At 37.8% G+C, this 21,970-nt stretch overlaps 2 protein-coding genes across 6 annotated transcripts in view; one reads left to right on the top strand and one right to left on the bottom strand.

The window, feature by feature from the left end:
* zswim7 (zinc finger, SWIM-type containing 7) overlaps positions 1–21,970 on the bottom strand; it is a 161,581-nt gene that overhangs the window by 88,679 nt on the left and 50,932 nt on the right. The window contains exons 7-8 of one of the 5 annotated variants that reach the window (XR_007438404.1): positions 13,516–13,633; positions 11,414–12,605 (exon numbers count right to left, since the gene is read on the bottom strand). The gene's annotated coding sequence lies outside the window, so the exon portion shown is untranslated. Of the gene's footprint in view, positions 1–10,548; positions 10,945–11,413; positions 13,634–21,970 lie in introns of those variants that run through there. The other 4 variants (XR_007438397.1, XR_007438394.1, XR_007438393.1 and 1 more) reach the window with 4 other exon arrangements.
* On the top strand, positions 661–20,885 carry adora2b (adenosine A2b receptor). The gene is made up of 3 exons (XM_007260378.3): positions 661–749; positions 3,991–4,459; positions 15,839–20,885. Exons 2-3 carry the CDS (start codon positions 4,140–4,142, stop codon positions 16,581–16,583), a joined length of 1,065 nt encoding a protein of 354 aa, XP_007260440.3. The 5' UTR covers positions 661–749; positions 3,991–4,139; the 3' UTR covers positions 16,584–20,885.

Genomic DNA, 21,970 nt, shown 5'->3' with positions numbered 1-21,970 from the left:
TACTGAACCAAATACTGAACCATCTACTAAGCCATCTATTGAACCCTTTACTAAACCTTCTACTGAACCATCTACTAAACCATGTACTGAACCATGTACTGAACCCTTTACTGAACCATCTACTAAACCATCTACTGAACCATTTACTCAACCATGTTCTGTAACATCTACTGAACCATATATTAAACCATCTACTGAACCATCTACTCAACCATGTTTTGTAACATCTACTGAACCATCTACTAAACCATCTACTAAACCATGTACTAAACCGTCTACTGAACCATGTACGGAACCATCTTCTGAACCATCTACTAAACCATCCACTGAACCATGTACTAAACCCTTTACTGAACCATCTACTGAATCATGTGCACTTTTGTCATTCTTTTCCTCTTACATGTGTGTGTGTGTAGTGTATGTGTTGTGTGTGGATGTGGGTGTGTAGTGTGTGTGTGTATTGTGTGGAAAGTTGGATTACACGCTCGTGTTTCTGCTACGTACTGAATGACGTCGCTGTGTGGTCGGAAGCTGCTGTGGCACAGCGCAGGGGCAGCTCCCAGGGGGGCGTGGCCAGCACGTAGGCGGGCGTGGCGGGCTGAGCGCGGGGCGGGGCCTCGTTGTGTGATGGCAGGGCGCGCGGCGGCAGCGCGGGGGCGCGCCTCAGTGTGAGTGTGAAGTTGAGCTGGTCGGCGTGTGCGCGGCGCTGCTGCGGCTCAGAGCGGCGGAGACTCGGCTCCACACTGAGGGTAAGCGCGACTTTACTTCACTCATTTACCGCTGAAACCGAGAGAACAGCCCACCTGCTGCTGAGAGACAGACAGACCCCCGCGCTGAACCCCTACAATCCCTCCACTTTACTACTGAGGGACAGAGAGAGAGAGCTGAACTTGCAGAGACTCGCTGTGAGGAGCTTTCTGCAGATTCTTTACTCACAGCTCACAGAACTGCTGCTGCTGCTGTGTTCAGACCACCTGTAGACTGTGCTGCTGTTACACAGAGACAGAGAGAGAGCAGAGGCTGTTTGTAGAAATGTTGGAAGTGCTGTGGTGGGTTTTCCAAAAGCTTCTTGGCACAAAGATGATTCTTAAATGGTCGAGAGAGCATCACACTCAGCTCTCACTCAATCTATCCATCTTAAAACATCCTTAATGTAAATGCTTAAAAATATGCTTTTGAGAAACTGCATGAAAAAATCAAGGCATATTATATTTATTACTATATATACAGCTCTGGAAAAAAATAAGAGACCACTTAAAAATGATGAGTTTCTTTGATTTTATCAAAAAATTGGAATATAATCAAGAGGACGATGGATGATCAGAAGCCATCAAACCAAGCTAAACGGCTTGGATTCTTTCACCAGGATTAGCTTAAAGTTATTCAAAAGCAGTGTGTAAGACTGGTGGAGGAGAACATGCCAAAATGCATGAAAACTGTGATTAAAAACCAGGGTTATTCCACCAAATATTGATTTCTGAACTCTTAAAACGTGTTTTCTCTGCATTATTTAAGTTCTGAAAGCTCTGCATCTTTTTATTTCTCATGTTCTGCAAATAAATGCTCTAAATGACAATATTTTTATTAGGAATTTGGGATAAATTTTGTCCGTATTTTATAGGATAAATCAACAATGTTTATTTTTCTCAAACATAAACCTATAAATAGCAAAACCAGAGAAACCGATTCAGAAACTGAAGTGGTGTCTTCATTGTTCCCAGAGCTGTTTATATACACCATATATATATATATATATATATATATATATATATATATATATATATATATATATATATATATATATATATATAACTATTTTACGATTTCTTTACTTTGAAAATGTAATACTAAAGGAATTAAATCTATACAATATTTTTTCTATTTTATTTATATAGGGCTTTTTACAACAAATGTTGTGACAAAGCAGCTTTACACAGATAAAGGTCCAAGCCTCTTATAAGTAAACACCACAGTGACAGTGCCAACACTGGCAGAGAAAAACCTGGGAGGAATCAAGACTCAGTAAGAGGAACTCATCCTCCTCCGGTCAACCCAGACAGCACAAACAAATAACAGAACAAAAACAACAGTACAGAGAGAATAATGGGGAGCTATCACTAATGTAGAAACAGGTTATGAGTTTTTTATAATTGCTGAATTATTCTGTATACAGAAAGTGTTACACAAACCAGAATATGTTTTATACTTTACATTCTTCTAAGTAACACGTTTAGCTTTGAGGAGAGCTCTGCACACTCTTGGTATTTTAATGGTATTTGCTATTTTAGTCACCTGGAATAGTTTTTTCAGCATCTTGGAGGAAAGAGTTCCTGGAGGTGCTGAACAATAGTTGCTGCTTTTCCTTCACGCTGTGAAGCTCCAGCTCAAAACACCAAACACCAAATCACTCATCTCAGTAGATCAGGTTTAGATCAGGGGATTGAGAAGGACAAACACTGTTTTTTACTGTTTATTATGTAATTCCATATATGTCCCTTAATTGTTTTGATGTTGTTAAAATTAATCTACAATGTAGAATGTACAATGACATTCTTACATTTCCTCCACTAATACAAGCTAATAAGCCAAGTAAAAAAGGCTATATACTATATTAATAAACTGTATACATGATTTAGCACACAATGATTTAAGATAAAATATATCTAATGTATAATTGGTCATATAAAAGTTAGACATAAATGATAAATAAGCTTACTTACCTTGTAATAACATGCACTGTGCATTATTACAGCAGCATTAATACATTTTTCTGTACAACCTTTATTTTCTGAAGATTTTGAAGATTCTTTTGAGGTGAGTAAAACCATGTGGTCAGATTTAATAAAAAAAAAGTTACTTTGATGATAATCAGACACAATAATTATATTAATCTGTTATCAATATTATAAAAAAGTGACTACAGATTAAACTATAGCATACAGCTGACAGCTGTTACTTTATGACCAGATAATGTGTTTTATCAGCAGATAATGTGATAAATTGTTAAAATATTTTGTGTATCCATATACATTTTTCAAATAAAACACACCATAGGAAAAAAGATCCCGTACACATACCTTACTAACTCATGCTTTATTAACTCATGGCTATCAATTATCTAATTTTAATGACTTATTATTATGCCTTATTAACACGTGGCTATTAATTATCTCATTCTAATGATCTTATCATTATGATTTATGATATAATGGCTATTAATTATCTGACTCTCATGCCTTAATAAGTGACAGCTATTAATATTAATAATATTCTGATTATCTGACTCTCTTGTCTTACTAACTCATGGCTATTAATTATCTCATTCTAATGATCTCATTCTTATACCTAACTACATTATGGCTAATCATTATCTCACTATCACAGTCATGGCTTTTAATGATCTCATTCTGATTATCTCATTCTCATGCCTTACTTAAGTCATGGCTATTAATGGTCTCATTTTGTTTATCTCATTCTCATGTCTCATGACTTAATCATCTCATTTTAATGCCTTACTAACTTGTGGCCATGATTTAATCATCTTATTTTTGTGCTTAGCTAAGCTTATTTTATTTTTTGCATGATGTCATTATTAGGGGCTCTGTATATCAGAGAAAAATAAGAATCAAAAATGACTTTTAAAAAATAAATAATCATTTGTTTTTAGGGATGTTTAAGCTTGACACACCTATATATTACACACATTAACTAATTTATCATTTATTTTGGGTACAAAATAAAGGATAGAAAACTGTCACTGTGTTGTTATCACTATTGTCACTGTGGTGGTGAACTCAAGGCTGTGTCTACAGTACCTTTAGTTAAGAGACAGATCTGTACTACATTCTCTATTTTTATAGGACACAGTTGGATGTGAGTGATCTCTGATGTACAGCATGTACCTGTGCAGTACCTGTTTGTGAGACTGTGTTTTTGTTATTACAGTGTAATGACTGGTGATTAAAGGTGCTGTTTCTCTGTGTTTGGTAGAGATGGCAGTTTTTTGCGTGGATCCCTTTGGGAAATTGCCGGACTGTTGCTGCACGCGGATGTGGCCCTCGCTCCTGAAGCTGCCCTCGGCGCCCTGAAAGGCTTGTTTCCGGCGGTGTGTCCCCCTCCTGCGCTCTGTCTTCGCTGAGATGAGTACGTACTACATCGCCATTGAATTGATCATCGCCGTTCTGTCGATAGCGGGCAACGTGCTGGTCTGCTGGGCCGTGGCCATCAACTCCAATCTCAAAAACGCCACCAACTACTTCCTGGTGTCACTGGCTGTGGCCGACATCCTGGTGGGCTGCCTCGCCATCCCCTTCGCCATCACCATCAGCGTCGGCCTCTGCTCGGACTTCTATGGCTGCCTGTTCCTGGCCTGCTTCGTGCTGGTGCTCACCCAGAGCTCTATCTTCAGCCTGCTGGCCGTCGCTACCGACAGATACCTGGCCGTCAAGATCCCCCTCAGGTGAGTAGTGTGGACCCTGTCTGTGGAGACCACCAGCAGATACCACATCTCTAAACACAGGGGTACTTTAGTGTTTAAACTCCTGAGATCAAAAATTTGTTGGGGCTCAGAGACTAGTGTCATGGGAACCAAACACGCGACAGACAATAAAAATGATACAATAAAAATGGTTTATTAAATGAGGAAGTCGAAAACTGGGTCAGAATTGAAAGAAGCTAATAAACAAAGGGCTAAGCTAAAGAGTCGTCAAAAAGGCAAAAAGGGTCGGCAACAAAAGGATCAAAACACAAAAGAAACGCTAAGCAGAAGAGCTATGTAAAATAGATTCAATATCAGACAAGGAAAGAGTGAGTGTGAGAGAACTATTTATAGTGCTGAGTACAGGTGTGTGCAATCAGTAGGTTGGCGAACCGGAACACTGATGAGTCATATGATCCGGCATGTCCAGAGAGTTGAGTGCAGGTGTATCATGGGAAATGGAGTTTGTTTCTGGAGCATTAAGGTCCGTGACCAGTTTAAAGTTTAAATCATATGGTGTGTTTACATGTCTTATACTCTGACTCTGGTATGTTTGTAGGATTTATATGAATTATATGTTGTATAATGTGTTGAACTGGTTTAAGTGCATTGTATGCCAAAACCTAGACAGCCTTTGAAATGCTTTATACAGTACTTTGATTTATAATGCTTATGTTGGAGCACAAAATGTGGTTCATGAGATCCTCTTTTCCTTTGCAAAAGTATTTACACCCCTTGAACTTTTTCACATTTAGTGTCCTTACAAACTCATGTGGAAAGGTTTAAGTGGTATAAATACTTTTGCAAGCCACTGTATGCGTCAAATGTTGATTTATAGTCTAGTGTATATGCTTTATAGATCAAGACATACTGTAGTTTATACACTGTATCAGCTGACTTATGCTCTAATTTAGAAGTTTCACACATTGATGTGAGCGCTGTTTCATATTTAGACTCATACTTTATGAGATACAATTTATAGCAGACTTGTACTGTGGGTTATGTTGTACAAGGTTTTACTTCTGCTCTAAAAGATACAGACTATATAGACAGCTCTGGAAAAAAAATAAGAGACCACTTAAAAATGATGAGTTTTTTTTTTTATTTTACCAATTTGAAAACCTCTGGAATATAATCAAGAGGAAGATGGATGATCACAAGCCATCAAACCACCAAGCTGAACTGCTTGAATTTTTGCACCAGGAGTGGCATAAAGTTATCCAAAAGCAGTGTGTAAGACTGGTGGAGGAGAACATGCCAAGATGCATGAAAACTGTGATTAAAAACAGTTATTCCAGCAAATATTGATTTCTAAACTCTTAAAACTTTATGAATATGAACTTGTTTTCTTTGCATTATTTAAGGTCTGAAAGCTCGGCATCTTTTTTTGTTATTTCAGTCATTTCTCATTTTCTGCAAATAAATGCTCTTAATGACAGTATTTTTATTTGGAATTTGGGAGGAATGTTGTCGGTAGTTTATAGAATAAAACAACAATTTACATTTTAATCAAACATAAACCTATAAATAGCAAAATATGAGAAACCGATTCAGAAAATGAAGTGATCTCTTAATTGTTTTCAGAGCTGTATATACAGACTTTTGCCTCTAGTTCATATGCTTTTTGCTTTCTAGTATATAGCATATTAACTAGAGTATAAGTATGCTTCTTATATATAAACATATCCTCTAGTTTGTTTCATAATGTTGATTTATACTGTGGTTAATTCATATATAGACTTATACCCCAGTTTATAAGCATTATATATAGGTCTGTTATCTGACTTATTGTATATCATTTCCAATGTTTGCATATACTCTAGTTTATAGGCATAATATACTGTATATAGACCCATGTTGTGGCTTTACATGAGTCTATACACATGTAAATAGACCATGTGTTACAGTGTTGACTTACTTTGATTTATATACTGTAAGGGTAGACCTGTACTTTGGTTTTTTAGGTGTCTTACATGTTGATTTATACTCTGTTTTAGATGCTGTATAATTGGATTATATGTGCGTCACATTTTAAAGCATAGAAATTGGTTTGGTGAATGTTGTAGGTACTAAAGGAGTAGATGATAATCAATAGGTGAACAACCTTTCATAATATTTAATCAAAGTTGGGTTTATCCACTCAGTTTTATGGTATTCCTATAGAATGTGCTCATATTTGCTCAGCACTCCACAATGCAGTGGTGGAAGAGATCAATAGCTTATCCTCTAAAACCTTCCCGTGATGAAACCTGTCCGAAGTTCAACAGGATCTTGATGTGGTTTTTCTTCTGAAGGAATCTCAGGTTGGCTCTGATGGACAGTTTGAATCAGACGGACGTTTTTTTATCAGAGTGTGTTGTTTGGTGTTTGTTTGTTGCTGAGTTTGGAGTTGATAATCCACTCTCACAGCACGTCCACCTCAAGGCTCTGGAAGAGTGCTGGTCGAGTCAGGATAAGGCCATCAAAGAGGATTAGGAGCACGGGCTGCTTACCTAAACTGAAGTTGATACCTGGAATTGAAAGTTGCTGTGGCACGCTGGGCTTGTGTAATTGATTTTGGGGGGGTTTCATTAAACAGCAGTAGTGGTGGGATTGTAAAGTAATCTGCCACCTTCATTCTGGACCCAGCGGTAATCACACTAAGCTCAGGAATTAATGACACACGTTCTCATTTGTGTTACCTTAATTCAGCAAAAACATTTAATGCCAACTGTGTAGTATATTGATATGTAGATGTGGAAGTTATCTGCAGCTAGATCGAGATATCTCAGAATTCTCCTTGATGCCAGACATAAAGACATTTATTTTTAGCAGCAGCTCATCTTGTTTAATAAAGCATTAATTATCCAAGCTCCCAGGTATTAGATAATAACTGCAGATAATATTAGGCTTTTTTTATAAGATAAGGACTAAAATATTGAAAACATGGAAACAAACACATTTAGGTACCACTTTAAAATAAGAATACCTTTATAAAGCGTATTAGGTTGTAAATGCATTAAAAATCATTAATAATCAGTTATAACACATACGTAGAAAGGGCAACAATATAGATGGCTGTGGGTTCACTATTTGGCAAACAACAGGTCATTGTTTCCCTTTCTGCGTATGTGTTATAACTGATTATTAATGATTTACAACCTAATTAGTAACCATTAATAAACTAATTGTAAACCATTTATAAACCCTTTATAAAGGTAGTCTTATTTTAAAGTGGTACCCACACTTATTAGTCTATTTTTGTAGTAATACAGGTTCCATATGGCATCCTGTGGCTTATTTTCTTGCAGAGGTTGCAGCTGGGCCCGTAGATCCTGCACACTCATACTTGTGCATCTTAAAAAATTTGAATATCATTGAAAAGTTTTATTTTACATTATTTCAGTAATTCAGTTCAAAATGTGAAACTCTTATACTATTATATATGTATTACACACAGAGTGATCTATTTTAAGTGATTATTTATTTTACTGATGATTATGGCTTATAGTCAATGAAAAAAAACAAAAAAACAAATGCCAGTGTCTCAGAAAATTAGAATATTATATAAGATCAATTGGTACTTTTGGCAGTGTGGGCAGTGTGCCAAGTCCTGCTGGAAAATGAAATCCACATCTCCATAAAAGTTGTGAGCAGAAGAAAGCATGAAGTGCTGTAAGTTTTTTAGGGAAAACACTGCACTGACTTTGGACTTGATAAAACACAGTGGATCAACACCAGCAGATGACATGTCTCTCTAAACCATCACTGATTGGTGGAAACTTCAAACTAGACCTCAAGCAGTTTGGACTGTGTGTCTCTCTACTCTTCCTCTGATCCCTTGATTTCCAAATGAAATGTCAAATTTACTGATGATCAGCGATGGTTTGTAGAGACATGTCATCTGATTTTTTTTAGTCAAGGAGACTAATCAGACTGTATACCAGGTTTTGGATCAATTTGGGATGCATAACTTTTGTCACTATATGCAACTTTTTAAATAATTCTCTATTAGATAAAAGACATTTTCACAGTTCTATGTGCACCATAATGATCTGTGAGGTGTTCTTCAACATGCTTCCTTTACCACTAACTGGGAATTCCCATTGACTAGTCATTGATTTCTTCAACGCCTACATGCAGAATGATGCAATAATGGACACACTCAGTCCCATTGCTTTTTCTCTGACCTGTGCCTAGTAAATAGACACCATATGTTATGTGTGTGAGCTACTCTTTTATTCTGTTTAAAAAAATAATAAAAGGTTAAAAGTTAAAAGGTCTGAACTATCACCAAGTACAACTATAATCTGCATGCAAAACAAGGTTTAAAGGAAGAACTGAGAGGGGAGGTGGGAGAACATTTTCCATGCATCAGAGCAGAACATATTTTAACCAGAACATTTATGAACTGAATCCTCTCTGCACTGTAATGCTTTCACCTTCTTCTGCCACAATAATCGGAATGTGAATCCTGGTACAGTATATAGGATTTAGGTCACATTTCAGTCCTGCAGACAAGCGAAAGTGAAAAAGAGGTTTGAGTGCTTTGTGTGCAGTCCGACAGAACCACTGCTGCTTCTCACGAATGTTTCCGCAGCTGCTTGTGTAGTTAGAAACAGACGGCCCACGCAGGTTTCCCCTCCAAAAAAAACCCATGGTCTACTCCCACGAGCTCAGGTTTCTCTCAACTTATCCGTTTATCCTTTTCATTTCAGATCCAGTCGCTTGTAATAAATGCAGATTTTGGGCCTGTCCTCGGTCTGTTCCGATGGGAGCAGACTTCCTCAAAACTTTGCCTGGTTTTTCATTCAGCAGTAACCCCGGCGTGACTCGTTCACTTCAACACAAAAGCTGTGTGCCGGGTTTAGCCGCTAATGTCTGGAGGGACTAAAAAAAAAAACACTCCCTGGAAGAAAAGACTGCCATTGCATAATCTGAAGCGTGGACTTGCATCCCAATAGCCTGTGCCTCCATTAGTGCACACAAATACTGGCAAGCCATGTGGGTGAGGGCTGGTTTTGATGTCATTTTCAGAGACTTTTTGTCAGGGATGCATTGAACGCTTCTCCCTCACAGCTACACACCCACATACACACACCATTTACAAAGAAAAGAGCCCAGGAGCTGAGCTGTAGGAGCATTTTCTCTGAGCACTGATTGCTCCTGGGGAACACAGTGTCTCCAGTAAAGTTAGACTAATACACACACCAATCCTCAGAGGATATTCTTTTAGGACAAGCTATTAATATGGCAATTCCCAGGACACATAGTCCTTATTTGTTAGTTTCATTTAAATAATAATAATAATAATAATAATAATAATAATAATAATAAGACCATGTTTTTTTAAAGGAGAAATCCAGTGTGAAATAGATTTGGGGTGTAGTGAAACATGATAATAAGTACAAATATTTGTTGAATAGCCCACCTTAATTTTCCACCAGCATTCCAAAATACAGAATGCACAACATTTTAGCCGATGCTCACAACAGCCTTAGAATGTTAGTGATAGGGGCATAGCACTGCCCGTGCAAAGAAATCATTATTTTTTTTTTTAACAAGCTCAAAGTAGCTCCACACTTTAGCTCTGACATGGAGCTATAGCGTCAAAATACTGTAAAAATAGCCATTTATTTACATGGGCAACTATATCATTATAGCATTGTAAGCCTGTGGGGGTGCTGGGGATGAATATAGGTGGGCTATTAAACAATAGTTTATTATCATTAGATTTTACTACACCCGAAGTCCATTTCACACCGGTTTTCTCTTTTAGGTACGGCTATTCAGCTTATTTTAATTGGACAGTTTTTGTCTGTTTTTTTTCCCAAGACACCAGTGTGCAAACATACACACACAGTGATTTAGTGAACACACGTTCCCTGAGTGGTGGGGAGCCATTGTTGTGGTATCTGGGAAGGAGTGAAAGGTTCAGGGCCTTGCTTAAGGGCCTGACAGTGGCAGTTTTGTGAACCCAAGTAACCACAAAGCAACCACTGCCCACCACTGTGCCTTTCTTCTTTTTCGCTCTTCGTTAGAAACCTTAAAGAGACGCTTGTAAACATAAACAAGACACAAAGACAAACATATTTACTACTTATTCCATTTTAAGACTGTTAAACTGTTAAAAACAATTTGATTCACCCAATAAATGACATACAATCCAGGGTACAATGGGACCAAATATGAAATCATGAAATAATGCACATTATGTATCAAATTTAGCACTTATATTATAAAATACTGCTGAACCTGAAACTGCTTTAATGGGTTCACAGTAAAACAGTACAGGCATAGTATTGCCCAGCATTAGTGTGGTGTATTAGCTGTTGGATCATCATGTTCTAGGGTTTAATTGTATTAAATATTAAATACACATTGACATGCCAAAGTGTTGCAAGCTTGGAAAGGCCCACACCTGCAATCTGGGGGGAATCCACACTGTCCATCATGAGCACTTCATTCCCCTAATGCTGACCAATGACCTGCGGAAGCACGGGAGCAGAGGGGCAAGATAAACGTGTGCTCAGAATAGACTGAAGGGGAGGGGGCTGGAGAGGGGCAGCAGCCACTGTCGTCATGCAAGAACTATTCCAATTTTCCACTTTTCTTCATTCATGTGCCCTCAGAGAAAGAAGTGAGAAAGTGAGAAAAACACAAAGAAAAGACGAGTGACAAAGTTAAATGTAGCGAAAGCAGCAGTGCACATTTTTGTGTATGTTTACTTTAATTCAGTATATGCTTTAAACCTACATCTACCACAAAAGTGCAGTTATAGCACTCATCAGATTATACAGATATCCCACCCAGCAAAGCCTCATTTCAGGGAGTCATTCTGCCAAACATACAACTCCCCAAACCCCACATCAAGAAACCACTGCTAAATACAGCTTTGGAAAAAATAAGAGACCACTTAAAAATGATACATTTCTTTGATTTTACCAAATTGAAAACCTCTGGAATATAATCAAGAGGAAGATGGATGATCACAAGCCATCAAACCAAACTGAACTGCTTGAATTCTTTTCAAAATCAGTGTGTAAGACTTGTGGAGTACAACATGCCAAGATGCATTAATACTGTGATTAAAAACAAGGGTTATTTCACCAAATGTTAATTTCTGAAATCTTAAATGTCAAATGAATATGAACTAGTTTTCTTTGCATTATTTGAGGTCTGAAAGCTCTGCATCTTTTTTGTTATTTCAGCCATTTCCCATTTTCTGCAAATAAATGCTCTAAATGACAATATTTTTATTTGGAATTTGGGAGAAATACTGTACATAGTTTATAGAATAAAACAACAATGTTGATTTTACTTAAATATATACCTATAAATAGCAAAATCAGAGAAGCTGATTCAGAAAGTGCTCTCTTAATTTTTTCCAGAGCTGTATATACACATATAATTAACAGTCTTTCCTCTGCATATATAATGTTTTCTGATGTTGCTAAAAGATATAAAAGCTTACGGTTGTGTTATAACTGTAAATAGGAAGGTCCACAGGGAGTTTTAGCCTCATAAAGCAGCACAGCTAGCAATTATGAATTATGAATGGAGTATAGAGAGATGCAGATCATGTAGCTGATGAGGACAGGATGTAGTAAAGCTCTTTATTCTACTTACTAAACTGCAGTATGAAACCAAAACTAACCAAAGGTATAGAACCAAAGATATACAATGTTCTGCTTTTCTGAATGTTGTATATGATCTGCTGGCATCAGAGAGCCACTATCAACATGCGTGAGTATGTTCTCCAGATCACGGGAGAAGTGAGATATCTGATTATTGGAAATGAAGTATCACAAATAAGACGAATAGGAATAACACAGTCATACTCTAGTGATCGAGTCACTACTCAACAAGCGTAAGTCAGAAAAGCAAAGTAAAACAAGACAGTTGCCTCTTCATTCACCATCATTGCAGTCATGCACTCTTCCCTACGAAGAGAAACGCAGTGACAGGCTTTGGGAGGGCCTGATGAATAATTCATTGTGTGTATTACTCACTTGGCTCCATCAGAGTGGGCAGACTGTGCAGCGTCTGAGCACCAGTGATGAAGTGACCTGCACTGAAGAGTTTGGACCATCACTCAAGCCTGCATATGTACCGCTGAGGTAGATTCCCTGGTGGAAGCTTCGTCCCTCTATAATTGGTAGAAAACACCAGCTAGATAGTCACAACTGAGTCACGATTCACATGTAGAACAAATCTCCCTGTTTCAGTGCCAGTGGCTGATTTTGACTGATATTACACACAATGGTAGAACTCGTGACATGAGAAGTGATGTAAAAAGAGTTCACACAGTTAAGTTGGCCCATATTGTTTGCTAAGAAGTAATACTATATAATCAGTTATAAAACACACTGTTTCTTGCTCTGTCTTGCTTAGAGTCAGAGTAGCCGGAGCAAAAGCCTCTTCAAACCTTATGCTTACACTTGGCACCCATGGGCTCCTCTAAGCTGTCTAACCTGTCTAAAGATTTAAAAACAAATGTAATTGATGCCCACAAGGCAGGGGACGGCTATAAAAAAGATAGCCGAGTGTTCTTAGCAAAGAATTTTAGGAAGAAATAGAAGTTCAGTGCAATTATGGACAATAGGATAAAATCAGGGATACCAAGAAACCCTGAAAAATGCATTTTAGTGGGGGGTAATGATTGTGACTGCGTGCATCTGGCTAGAATTGCCCATGGGAGCAAACAAGCAACACTGGCAGACATCATCTGACAGGGTCAGTACAGCAATTTTTAGAAAAAAATGCCCAAACACTACTGGTAAACTACTGGTGATCAAGACAAAAAAAATAGAGAGAGCCAGAGTAGAGGTGCACAAGAGTGGAGGTGCACTGTTCTACTGTGCAGCACTACTTGCTACTTGTAACATAATCCTTAAGGAAGTATCTTAAAAAATGAAGGCCTAAATGTAAACTATGCTACTGAACATCCAGGTGTGATTCAAAAACAAGCGCTTTAAACTAACAAAGTAAACATTTAAGTAAGTATAAGTAAGTATATAACTCTCAATCAGCAAAGGTATAGTTAGAGAAAAGAGCACCTCGTCACCTGTGAAGCATGGGGGCGGGTCTACACGCCATGGGTTGTTATTCCACCCATAAAATTGGCAGTTTTCACATGTGGAAGAAACAATGGATTCCACAGAACACCAGCAAGTCCTGGATGCAAATGTAAAACCATGTATTAAAAGGCTGAAGCTGAAAATAGCATGGCTTCTATAACAGGCTCCTAATTATTATGCAAAACAAGCATGCAGGGAATACCTCAGAACTACAGGCCTTCTGCAAAGAAGAATGGGTGCAGGTGCATGAATTAATAGACGTTTATCAGATATAAGAAGTGTTTGAAAGCTGTGATTTCTGTCAGTATTGACTGTGTAAGGTGTCCAAATATCTGCACAGAATATTGTGTTTAAATGTGTTTTTTTTTTTTTTTAGCAAAAGAGGCTGTTTACTGCTTCCCCGTTTTAAAGAAGAATAAATCTTTACATACACCCGTGTGCTTAAGAAGATGTTTTTCACTGAATGGAAAACTCATCTGTGTGGCAGAGAATGCAAATAAGGGAAATGTAAAAAAAAAAAAAACATTTCCGAGAAGAGCTGAAAAGAAAAGTAAGATGTTGAGACACGGATATAGACTGGAGGTTTTCATTAACCCAGAGCTGCTTTCTCTGATACGTCGTTTGTGGTATGATTCACTCTCTGCCTTTGATATATTTTTTTTTAGTTAGGCTCAACACTGATTTCCTGTTCTCGGTTTTGTTTTCTGTAGTTGAGTTGTAGAGTTCAGGAAACTTGCTCTTTTTAAATCAAAATAAATCACCTGTATTGTCACATTAACACACTTAAGAAGGTAAGCAAAAATATACAATAACAAATAACAAAATATATGCACATACTTTAATGAATAAAAGCATACACTATTAAAGTATAAGTCCATAAGTTTTGTTTTGTAAAGTTTTTGTTCATTAAGAAATGCTGTCAGTTACATCCAACAAACCTACCAGACCACTGTGGCATTAGAATGATTATATAAGACATTACAGGGATTGTGCCAGAACACTGATACTATTAACTTTATAATTTTTCATCTCCCAAAACAGAATTAATTTAATGTAATTTAATTTTATTTTATTTAAAAGAAAATAACGACTGACTCACGCTTTTATGTACATCTCTGGAAAAAGAATTCAGATCACTTCAGTTTCGGAATCAGTTTCTCTGATTTTGCTATTTATAGGTATGTTTGAGTAAAATGAACATTGTTTTATTCAATAAACTACAGAGAACAATCCTCCCAAATTCCAAATTAAAATATTGTCATTTCAAGCATTTATTTTCAGAAAATAAGAAATGTCTCAAATAAAAAGACGATGAGCTTTCAGACCTCAAATAATGCAAAGAAAACAAGTTCATATTTATAAAGTTTCAAAAGATCAGAAACCAATATTTGGTTTTTAATCACAGTTTTCATGCATCTTGGCATGTTCTCCTCCACCAGTCTTATGCACTGCTTTTGGATACCTTTATTCCACTCCTGGTGCAAAAATTCAATCAATTTAGCTTGGTTTGATGGCTTGTGATCATCCATCTTCCTTTTGATTATATTCCAGAGGTTTTCAATTTGGTGAAATCAAATAAACTCATCATTTTTAAGTGGTCTCTTATTTTTTTCCAGAGCTGTATATATATTTTAGTGGTTGCAGGGATTGTGACAGGATACACATATTAAAATATTAAAATATTTCTCACCTCCCAAATCAGGAATAGTACTGCATTCAATTTAAAAGAACAAATCATAAGGATTGCTGCCGTATTAAGGAACTGCCATAACATAACAATAAAGTCATCAGAGTATACCAGGAGTGATTACAAACTGTCATCATTGGAGACCACACACATCTACCCTCCTGCAAAAACAGATCTGCACCAATGTTTTATTAGAGCCTTTCATTTGTAGAGCTGAACTGGGTATTTTTAAATTTAGGTTGATATTAGTTATACACTGATACACTGAACAAAATAAAACATTTGGCATGAACAAAAGGTTTTAATACATTTTGAAAACTTTATGTTCGTTCTTTATCATTGCAAAAAATAAAACAGCCTAAAAACTACAATTTAAAAAATAGATTTAGACAGAGTATTGCTTGGTATAAATGATTCTTATAGTCTTCCATTCTTTTAATTATTCAGCAAACAGTGCAAGTGTTTTATGTCACATTTGGCCAAATAATTACAGTTGCTAAATAGTTGATATTCCTATTTAACAGAGCAAAGTAGAAAGGTTCACTTTTTTATTGTAAATCAGATACATCCTTCACCAAGGCTGAACTGTCTCTCTCTTTCTCCCTCTTTTTTCAGATATAAGGAGCTGGTTACAGGCAAGAGGGCGAGAGAGATCATCACCATCTTATGGATTCTATCCTTCATCATTGGCCTTATCCCGTTCGCGGGCTGGAACAATAAAAACAATGCCTGCATCCGGGACAGAAACTCATGTGGTCTGTTCCAGAACTCCAGCTCCAGCTTCAGTGACGGAGAGACCCTGGACACATACCAGAGCTTCTTCCAGAGCTGCCATCTCCCCTGCCAGTTTGAGAACGTGGTGGACATGAGGTACATGGTCTACTTTAACTTCTTTGGCTGTGTGCTGCCACCGCTGTTCATCATGTTGGGCATCTACGTTAAGATCTTCACGGTGGCTCGGAAGCAGCTGCGGCAGATTGAACTCAGGAGCTCGGTGGGGAACGGCGAGAGCCACCACCACGGGCTGCTGCAGCGGGAAATCCGCGCTGCTAAATCTTTATCCATCATCGTGGGCTTGTTCGCCTTGTGCTGGTTGCCAGTACACATCATCAACTGCCTTACGCTCTTCACTCCACTGGTCAAGCCTGACTACGTCATGTACGTGGCCATCATCCTCTCACATGCCAACTCGGCCGTCAACCCCATCATCTACGCCTATCGCATCAGAGAGTTCAGGAACACTTTCCGCAAGATCCTGTCACGACACATTCTGTGCAGAAGGGACGAGATCTACCTGAGCTCCAACGGGAGCAGCAGAAACACAGACCAAGTGACCATGACCATCGACCCCCTGTTATAGCCATGACTGAGTACATATGATATTTTAGTGTAAGCTAATTTAACCTTATCCTTAATCAGTATCGTTCAAAATGTGGGGAGCAATGTTTACAGACCAGAGAATAGCTGCAGAAATATCAGACGGGGCGTTTAGGAAAATGCCCAGAATGTGGACCACTGAGATATTGATGGGGACTGAAAGGACCTTTAATCAGAGCTAAGAAAGCAGGTCTCTCTCTGGGACTTTTATTGTTAAGACTATAGAGGGAGAGACCACCAAGCTTTTCTCTTTAATCACTACAACCCCGATGGAATTCTGACATACAGCTAACAAGCTCGAACAAACTGTACACTTCATTCCAAGCCTTAAGAAACATACAACACATTCAGCCACCTCCATTTACGGTAAATATAACATAACATAACATCGTCTTGAAGGTCTCAAAGTTACATGACTTGTGAATGACCCAAAGGAACAATCCACAGCCAGATCAGAACTTCAGCTGATCACACAGTCATAGTGAACACACATAGAAGGGCACATAGAAGAGGTTCAAACACTTGTAGGACCTGTAGGGGTCTGTTAAAGTGCCATGCTTAAAATTTTAAATCTTTTTAATCTTTAAATTTTACAAGCTCACACTAGAAAGCTCAGGAAACCAGGGAAAGAGGTAAATGCAGACAGAAAACATACTGAGGAAGTTCATTGTTCATGCAAAACCAGGCTGTGCTTCACTAAAAAATATATCAATGTAAACTGATTGCTATAGAAAGACTGGTTTATTAATAAAGCTTCTAATTGCTGCTTTCAGACAAAAACCTTGTATCTTCAACAGACCAATTTCGAAGCATTTCTAGTGGTTTATTCATTACAAATTTTGACATAATGTAAAAAATAACTCACCAGCTTCACATTAGATACATTCCAGTATTCTCTTTTTTCCAAATTTTCTTCCCCATTTTAAAGGCCAATTACCCAACCCTCTCATTAGGACTTCTCCTATCACTAACGATGCCCCAACACCAGGAGCGTGAAGACTAGCACATGCCTCCTCTGATACATGTGAAGTCAGCCACTGCCTCTTTTTAAACTGCTGCTGATACAGCGTTGCCAAGTAGCATCACAGAGCACTCGGAGGAAAGAGCAGAAATTCGGTTCTGATACATCAGCTCACAGACACCTTGTGCTGATTAATATCACCCTTTGGAGTGATGTGAGGAGAGAGTGCGCCATCTACCCACCCAGATAGAGAGCAAGGTTAATTGTGCTCTCTCAGGGCTCTGGCAGACGATGGCAAGCTACAGGACTAGGATTCAAACCAGCGATCTCCTGATCATAGTGGCATAGCTTAGCTGCCACTTTTTTAGTTATGTTACCTACAATTTTCTGTAAACATACAGCATAAAATAACAAAAAGTAAAACAACAGCATCAAAATTGGGCAAAATGTCTGGAAATGTTCATTTTAAAATGTTATAAAATTATTTATAATTCGTTGACCAGTCCTACCTCACCCACTGCCAACACTACACTGGATTGCAGCTATTATGTCAAAAAGTTACAATAAAAAAAGATTTACAAGATTTTAGTCAGGCAGCAATGTTATGCTTGTGGAATGATGAACCATTCCCATATTATAATTCATAACCAAACTGTTTGCCAGCTACAAAGCAAGACACGCAATGCAAATTTCAACATTTGTGAACGGCATTTGTAACTGACCTTCTCCTCACATTCTTATCAAACTGCATTTCCCTGTCTCTCTCTTATACGCTCTCCGATCGGTCCCAGCTGCACTGGACCAAGTCTAGGGGAGGATTTGGTGTTGTCTCTCATGTGGGTGAGTCACTGCCCACGAGGGCCCGGTTTGTCATTGAATGTTCAACTGTGACAAACCGTACAGACCAAAAGCTGAGCGGAGAGCCCGGAGCAGAGAGTGTCTGCAGCCCCGAGATTTAAAGTGTCACCTCTGATCCACACAGGGAGTGGTCTGCTATTTCAACACTCTGTTCTGTCCATACTGTGAATTCTAGCCATTGCCACCCTTTCTGACACTCTAGCTGATCAAAATTCACACTGTTCAGAGCTACTTTACACCACATGCAGTGCTGCTCTGCTGAACCACAGGACTGTCTGAGTCAGGAGCAATGTGAGAATGTAATGATGAGGTGAATTAGCGCTTTCTAAAGGCACTGAACAAGGAGAAAGCCAAACGTTCTCTTTTTTATGTTGAAGGTGAGCGCTCTTCGTTGCATATTTGATAAACAGGAGTCTTTTAATATTAAAAGTGGGCAATTATCACACTCTGGTTTGATCCATTAGTGTGTGATAAAACATCAGTGTTCATTTAGGGAGGTCTGAAGTTCAGCATAAAACATCAACTACACCACTATTACTGAACTGCACTAAATAAATAAATAAAGTGCTTTCAGGCTAAGATCAAAAGTGTTTGATATGCAGGGATCATATCTGCTCCAGCAGTACACTGACATGCCAAATGTAATGGGATAGGAACTCGTATCATGTCCTATCATGTCTTTTGCCATGTCCTTTCTGTTTTGTAAGCTAGAGATTGCTGCAGTGAACTGCAGGATGATATGTGAGTGATATGAATGATCATATCAATATCAGTATCACTAGCATCCACTGAGTGGTAATGCATTATACTCCTGGTGCACATTGTTTGAATTCTCCTAATTTGGATCATTCATTTATGTGCACACTGACAAGTGTAAAGCCTCACTCACAACAAGATAACACCTCGCAACGTATACCTTACAGGTGTTTGTTCCCAAGCCATTTGCCATCTAAGGGAACATTTCATTCATATGGTCAATTTACTGCAAAATACGGCTATCCCATGACTTTTGACAAGTCAGCATACAGTAAAGCTCTGGAAAAAAATAAGAGACCACTTTAGAAGCAGTGTGTAAGACTGGTGGAGGAGAGCATGCCAACATGCATGAAAACTGTTATTAAAAACCAGGGTTATTCCACCAAATAATGATTTCTGAACTCTTAAAACTTTATGAATATGAACTTGTTTTCTTTGCATTATTTGAGGTCTGAACGCTCTGCATCTTTTTTGTTATTTCAGACATTTCTTATATTTTGCAAATAAATGCTATAAGTGACAATATTTTGGGGATAATTTGGGAGAAATGTTGTCCGTAGTTTATAGAATAAAACAGCAATGTTTATTTTACTCAAACATAAATATAAATAGCAAAACCAGAAAAAAACTGATTCAGAAACTGAAGTGGTCTCTTAATTTGTTTTCAGATTTGTTTTAAAATGAATAAATAATGTATTTACTGTACTCTGGAGATAATAAGGGAATGTTAAGGTGATGATTGGCTGCTCTGTGAAAATGTAATCAATCTGCAATTTATTCTTTTTATTAATTTGACTGCATTTGTAGCCCTATACAGGTTGCACTTATCTGTAATGCGAATCCAGCTGGATTTAGTCACAGTTTCTACATTTTATAAATGTGTATATTTTGGCATCCACTGATATGTACGTGTCAAATATTAGATATCATAATATGCCCAGAAATTCCCTATCAGTGTATCCCTGCTGATCACACTTTCTTGGCGTCTGACAGAACATTACCTAATAGCTAAGAAATTATCAAAACGACTGATTTTTTTTTTTACTGCAGACAGACACTTGCCTTTTCTAGTCATAAATCAGACTCTCCTGTGCTCAGGCTCTGATTGGTCAGACGCGTCTGGCTGAGCTTGGGCAATGCACTGATGTGTGATGTTCACATTACTGACAGGTTCTCCTTCAGATATGAAAAATTGATTGTTCCAGAGGAAAGGCAGATGGGCCGCAGAGAGACTGATAGCACTGTTGGTTCTAAACAACATCCATTTCTTTCATTATTACTACTCTAAGGGCTAAACTGCAGGAGTGTGCCAAACTTAATGGACATTCCGATGGAGACCAATCTGTACTGCACTGTACTGGTGTTATTGTCAGTTTATTTCTGTTCATATCTATTGTGTACTTTTAATAGTATGGTGAACACAGTGACATAGCGAAAAAGGCCTTCCTTTTCAGTTTAAGTATAACTTAAGTATGAGATCTACTCTAAACTACTCTTAGTTTTAACAGTAATGCCTTTGGAGGAAACAGAGAAAGAGAGAGAAAGAGATGATACTTTTTATCCTAAGTGTTATTTTATAATGTGCTACAGGATTCGCCACTAATCAGCACACACTGTGGTTCACAATTGATGTTCAGTGCTTTTAAATGTTGAAGTGTTACCACAATGAATCTGTCAGCTGTAAAAAAACAGTACTGTTATTTAACATGAATCTGTATGTTTGGTGACATATTTTGTTAATAAAAGCTCTTTATATAAAATTAGCTTCTTGACTCTTTTATAAAGAATGAAACAGGTGGTTTTAAACCTAATCCAATGCATGTACTGTATTCTTTGCACTATAAGGTGCACTGGATTATATATTATAATTATATATTATATTCACTATCAATGAACATCTATTTTATCTGGTCTATTCACAGGGCACACCCGATTATAATAATAATAATTATGATTATGCGAGACTAGTAGGGGTGTTGTCATATTTTCCTTCTAATTCAGCAGGTCTTGGCGAGAACTGGATGGCGAGACCTGTTAAGCTAAACTAACTTAAGTGAACAAAACTGTAATTCTTAAAAAAAAATAAAATAATAATAATAATAATAATCTTTTAAAGTCAAATGAGACCAAAATATTGATCTACAAAGATTTATCTCCTGAGTTTGTAAAGCACTTTTGTTTATTTACAGTAAGCTTAGATTTCCAGATTTCCACTAAGGCTGGGTGCAGCAGCATTAGCATTAGCTGCTAGCTGTGGAACAGCGCTATCCTTAGGAACCTGCATGTTCAAGCCAGCCAGGGCGATACCGTTTTCATTCCACATAGCTTGTTTTAACACAGTAAATGCGCAGACAACAGGCCGATAATAGTCACCTCTGAATGGCAAAAGAGCTAGCGCTCAGCGGCTAATGCTAAAATGCTGGAGAACTAAACTGAAACTTCTGTATAACGCTGTACTTCAGTGAAGTGGCTTTACTGCTCCTTACGACCGACTGGTAAAAATCGTACATGAGGTGCACTGAACTAAAAAAAAAAAAAAACACACTGATGATTTTTGAAAATGTAAGGATTTTAAGTGCACCTAATAGTGCAAAAAATACAGTAAGTGAATATGAGTGTTCTGACAGAGGCTGGCTGAATGTGCTGGCAGCCTTCTCTTAAACACTTAAACACTGATGTGATAGAGAAGCCAAAGTCACAGAAAACAAAGCAGATGCTTGCAGTCAGTGAAGAATAACAACGTGTCAAATGCTTTCCAAACAATACATACGATTCAGGATCCAAACTGACACCAC

The sequence above is a fragment of the Astyanax mexicanus genome, chromosome 1, assembly GCF_023375975.1.
Source record: "Astyanax mexicanus isolate ESR-SI-001 chromosome 1, AstMex3_surface, whole genome shotgun sequence".
In the NCBI taxonomy this organism is placed as follows: Eukaryota; Metazoa; Chordata; class Actinopteri; order Characiformes; family Acestrorhamphidae; genus Astyanax; species Astyanax mexicanus.
The sequence above is the reverse complement of the archived record's forward strand: the minus strand, read 5'-3'. Positions and strand labels throughout refer to the sequence as shown.

Bases quoted from the DNA above. Each gene is read 5' to 3' on its own strand.
- adora2b (XM_007260378.3), top strand. From the start codon at position 4,140: ATGAGTACGTACTACATCGCCATTGAATTGATCATCGCCGTTCTGTCG. The intron at 4,460-15,838 runs GTGAGTAGTGTG...CTCTTTTTTCAG, and splicing joins GCCGTCAAGATCCCCCTCAG to ATATAAGGAGCTGGTTACAG.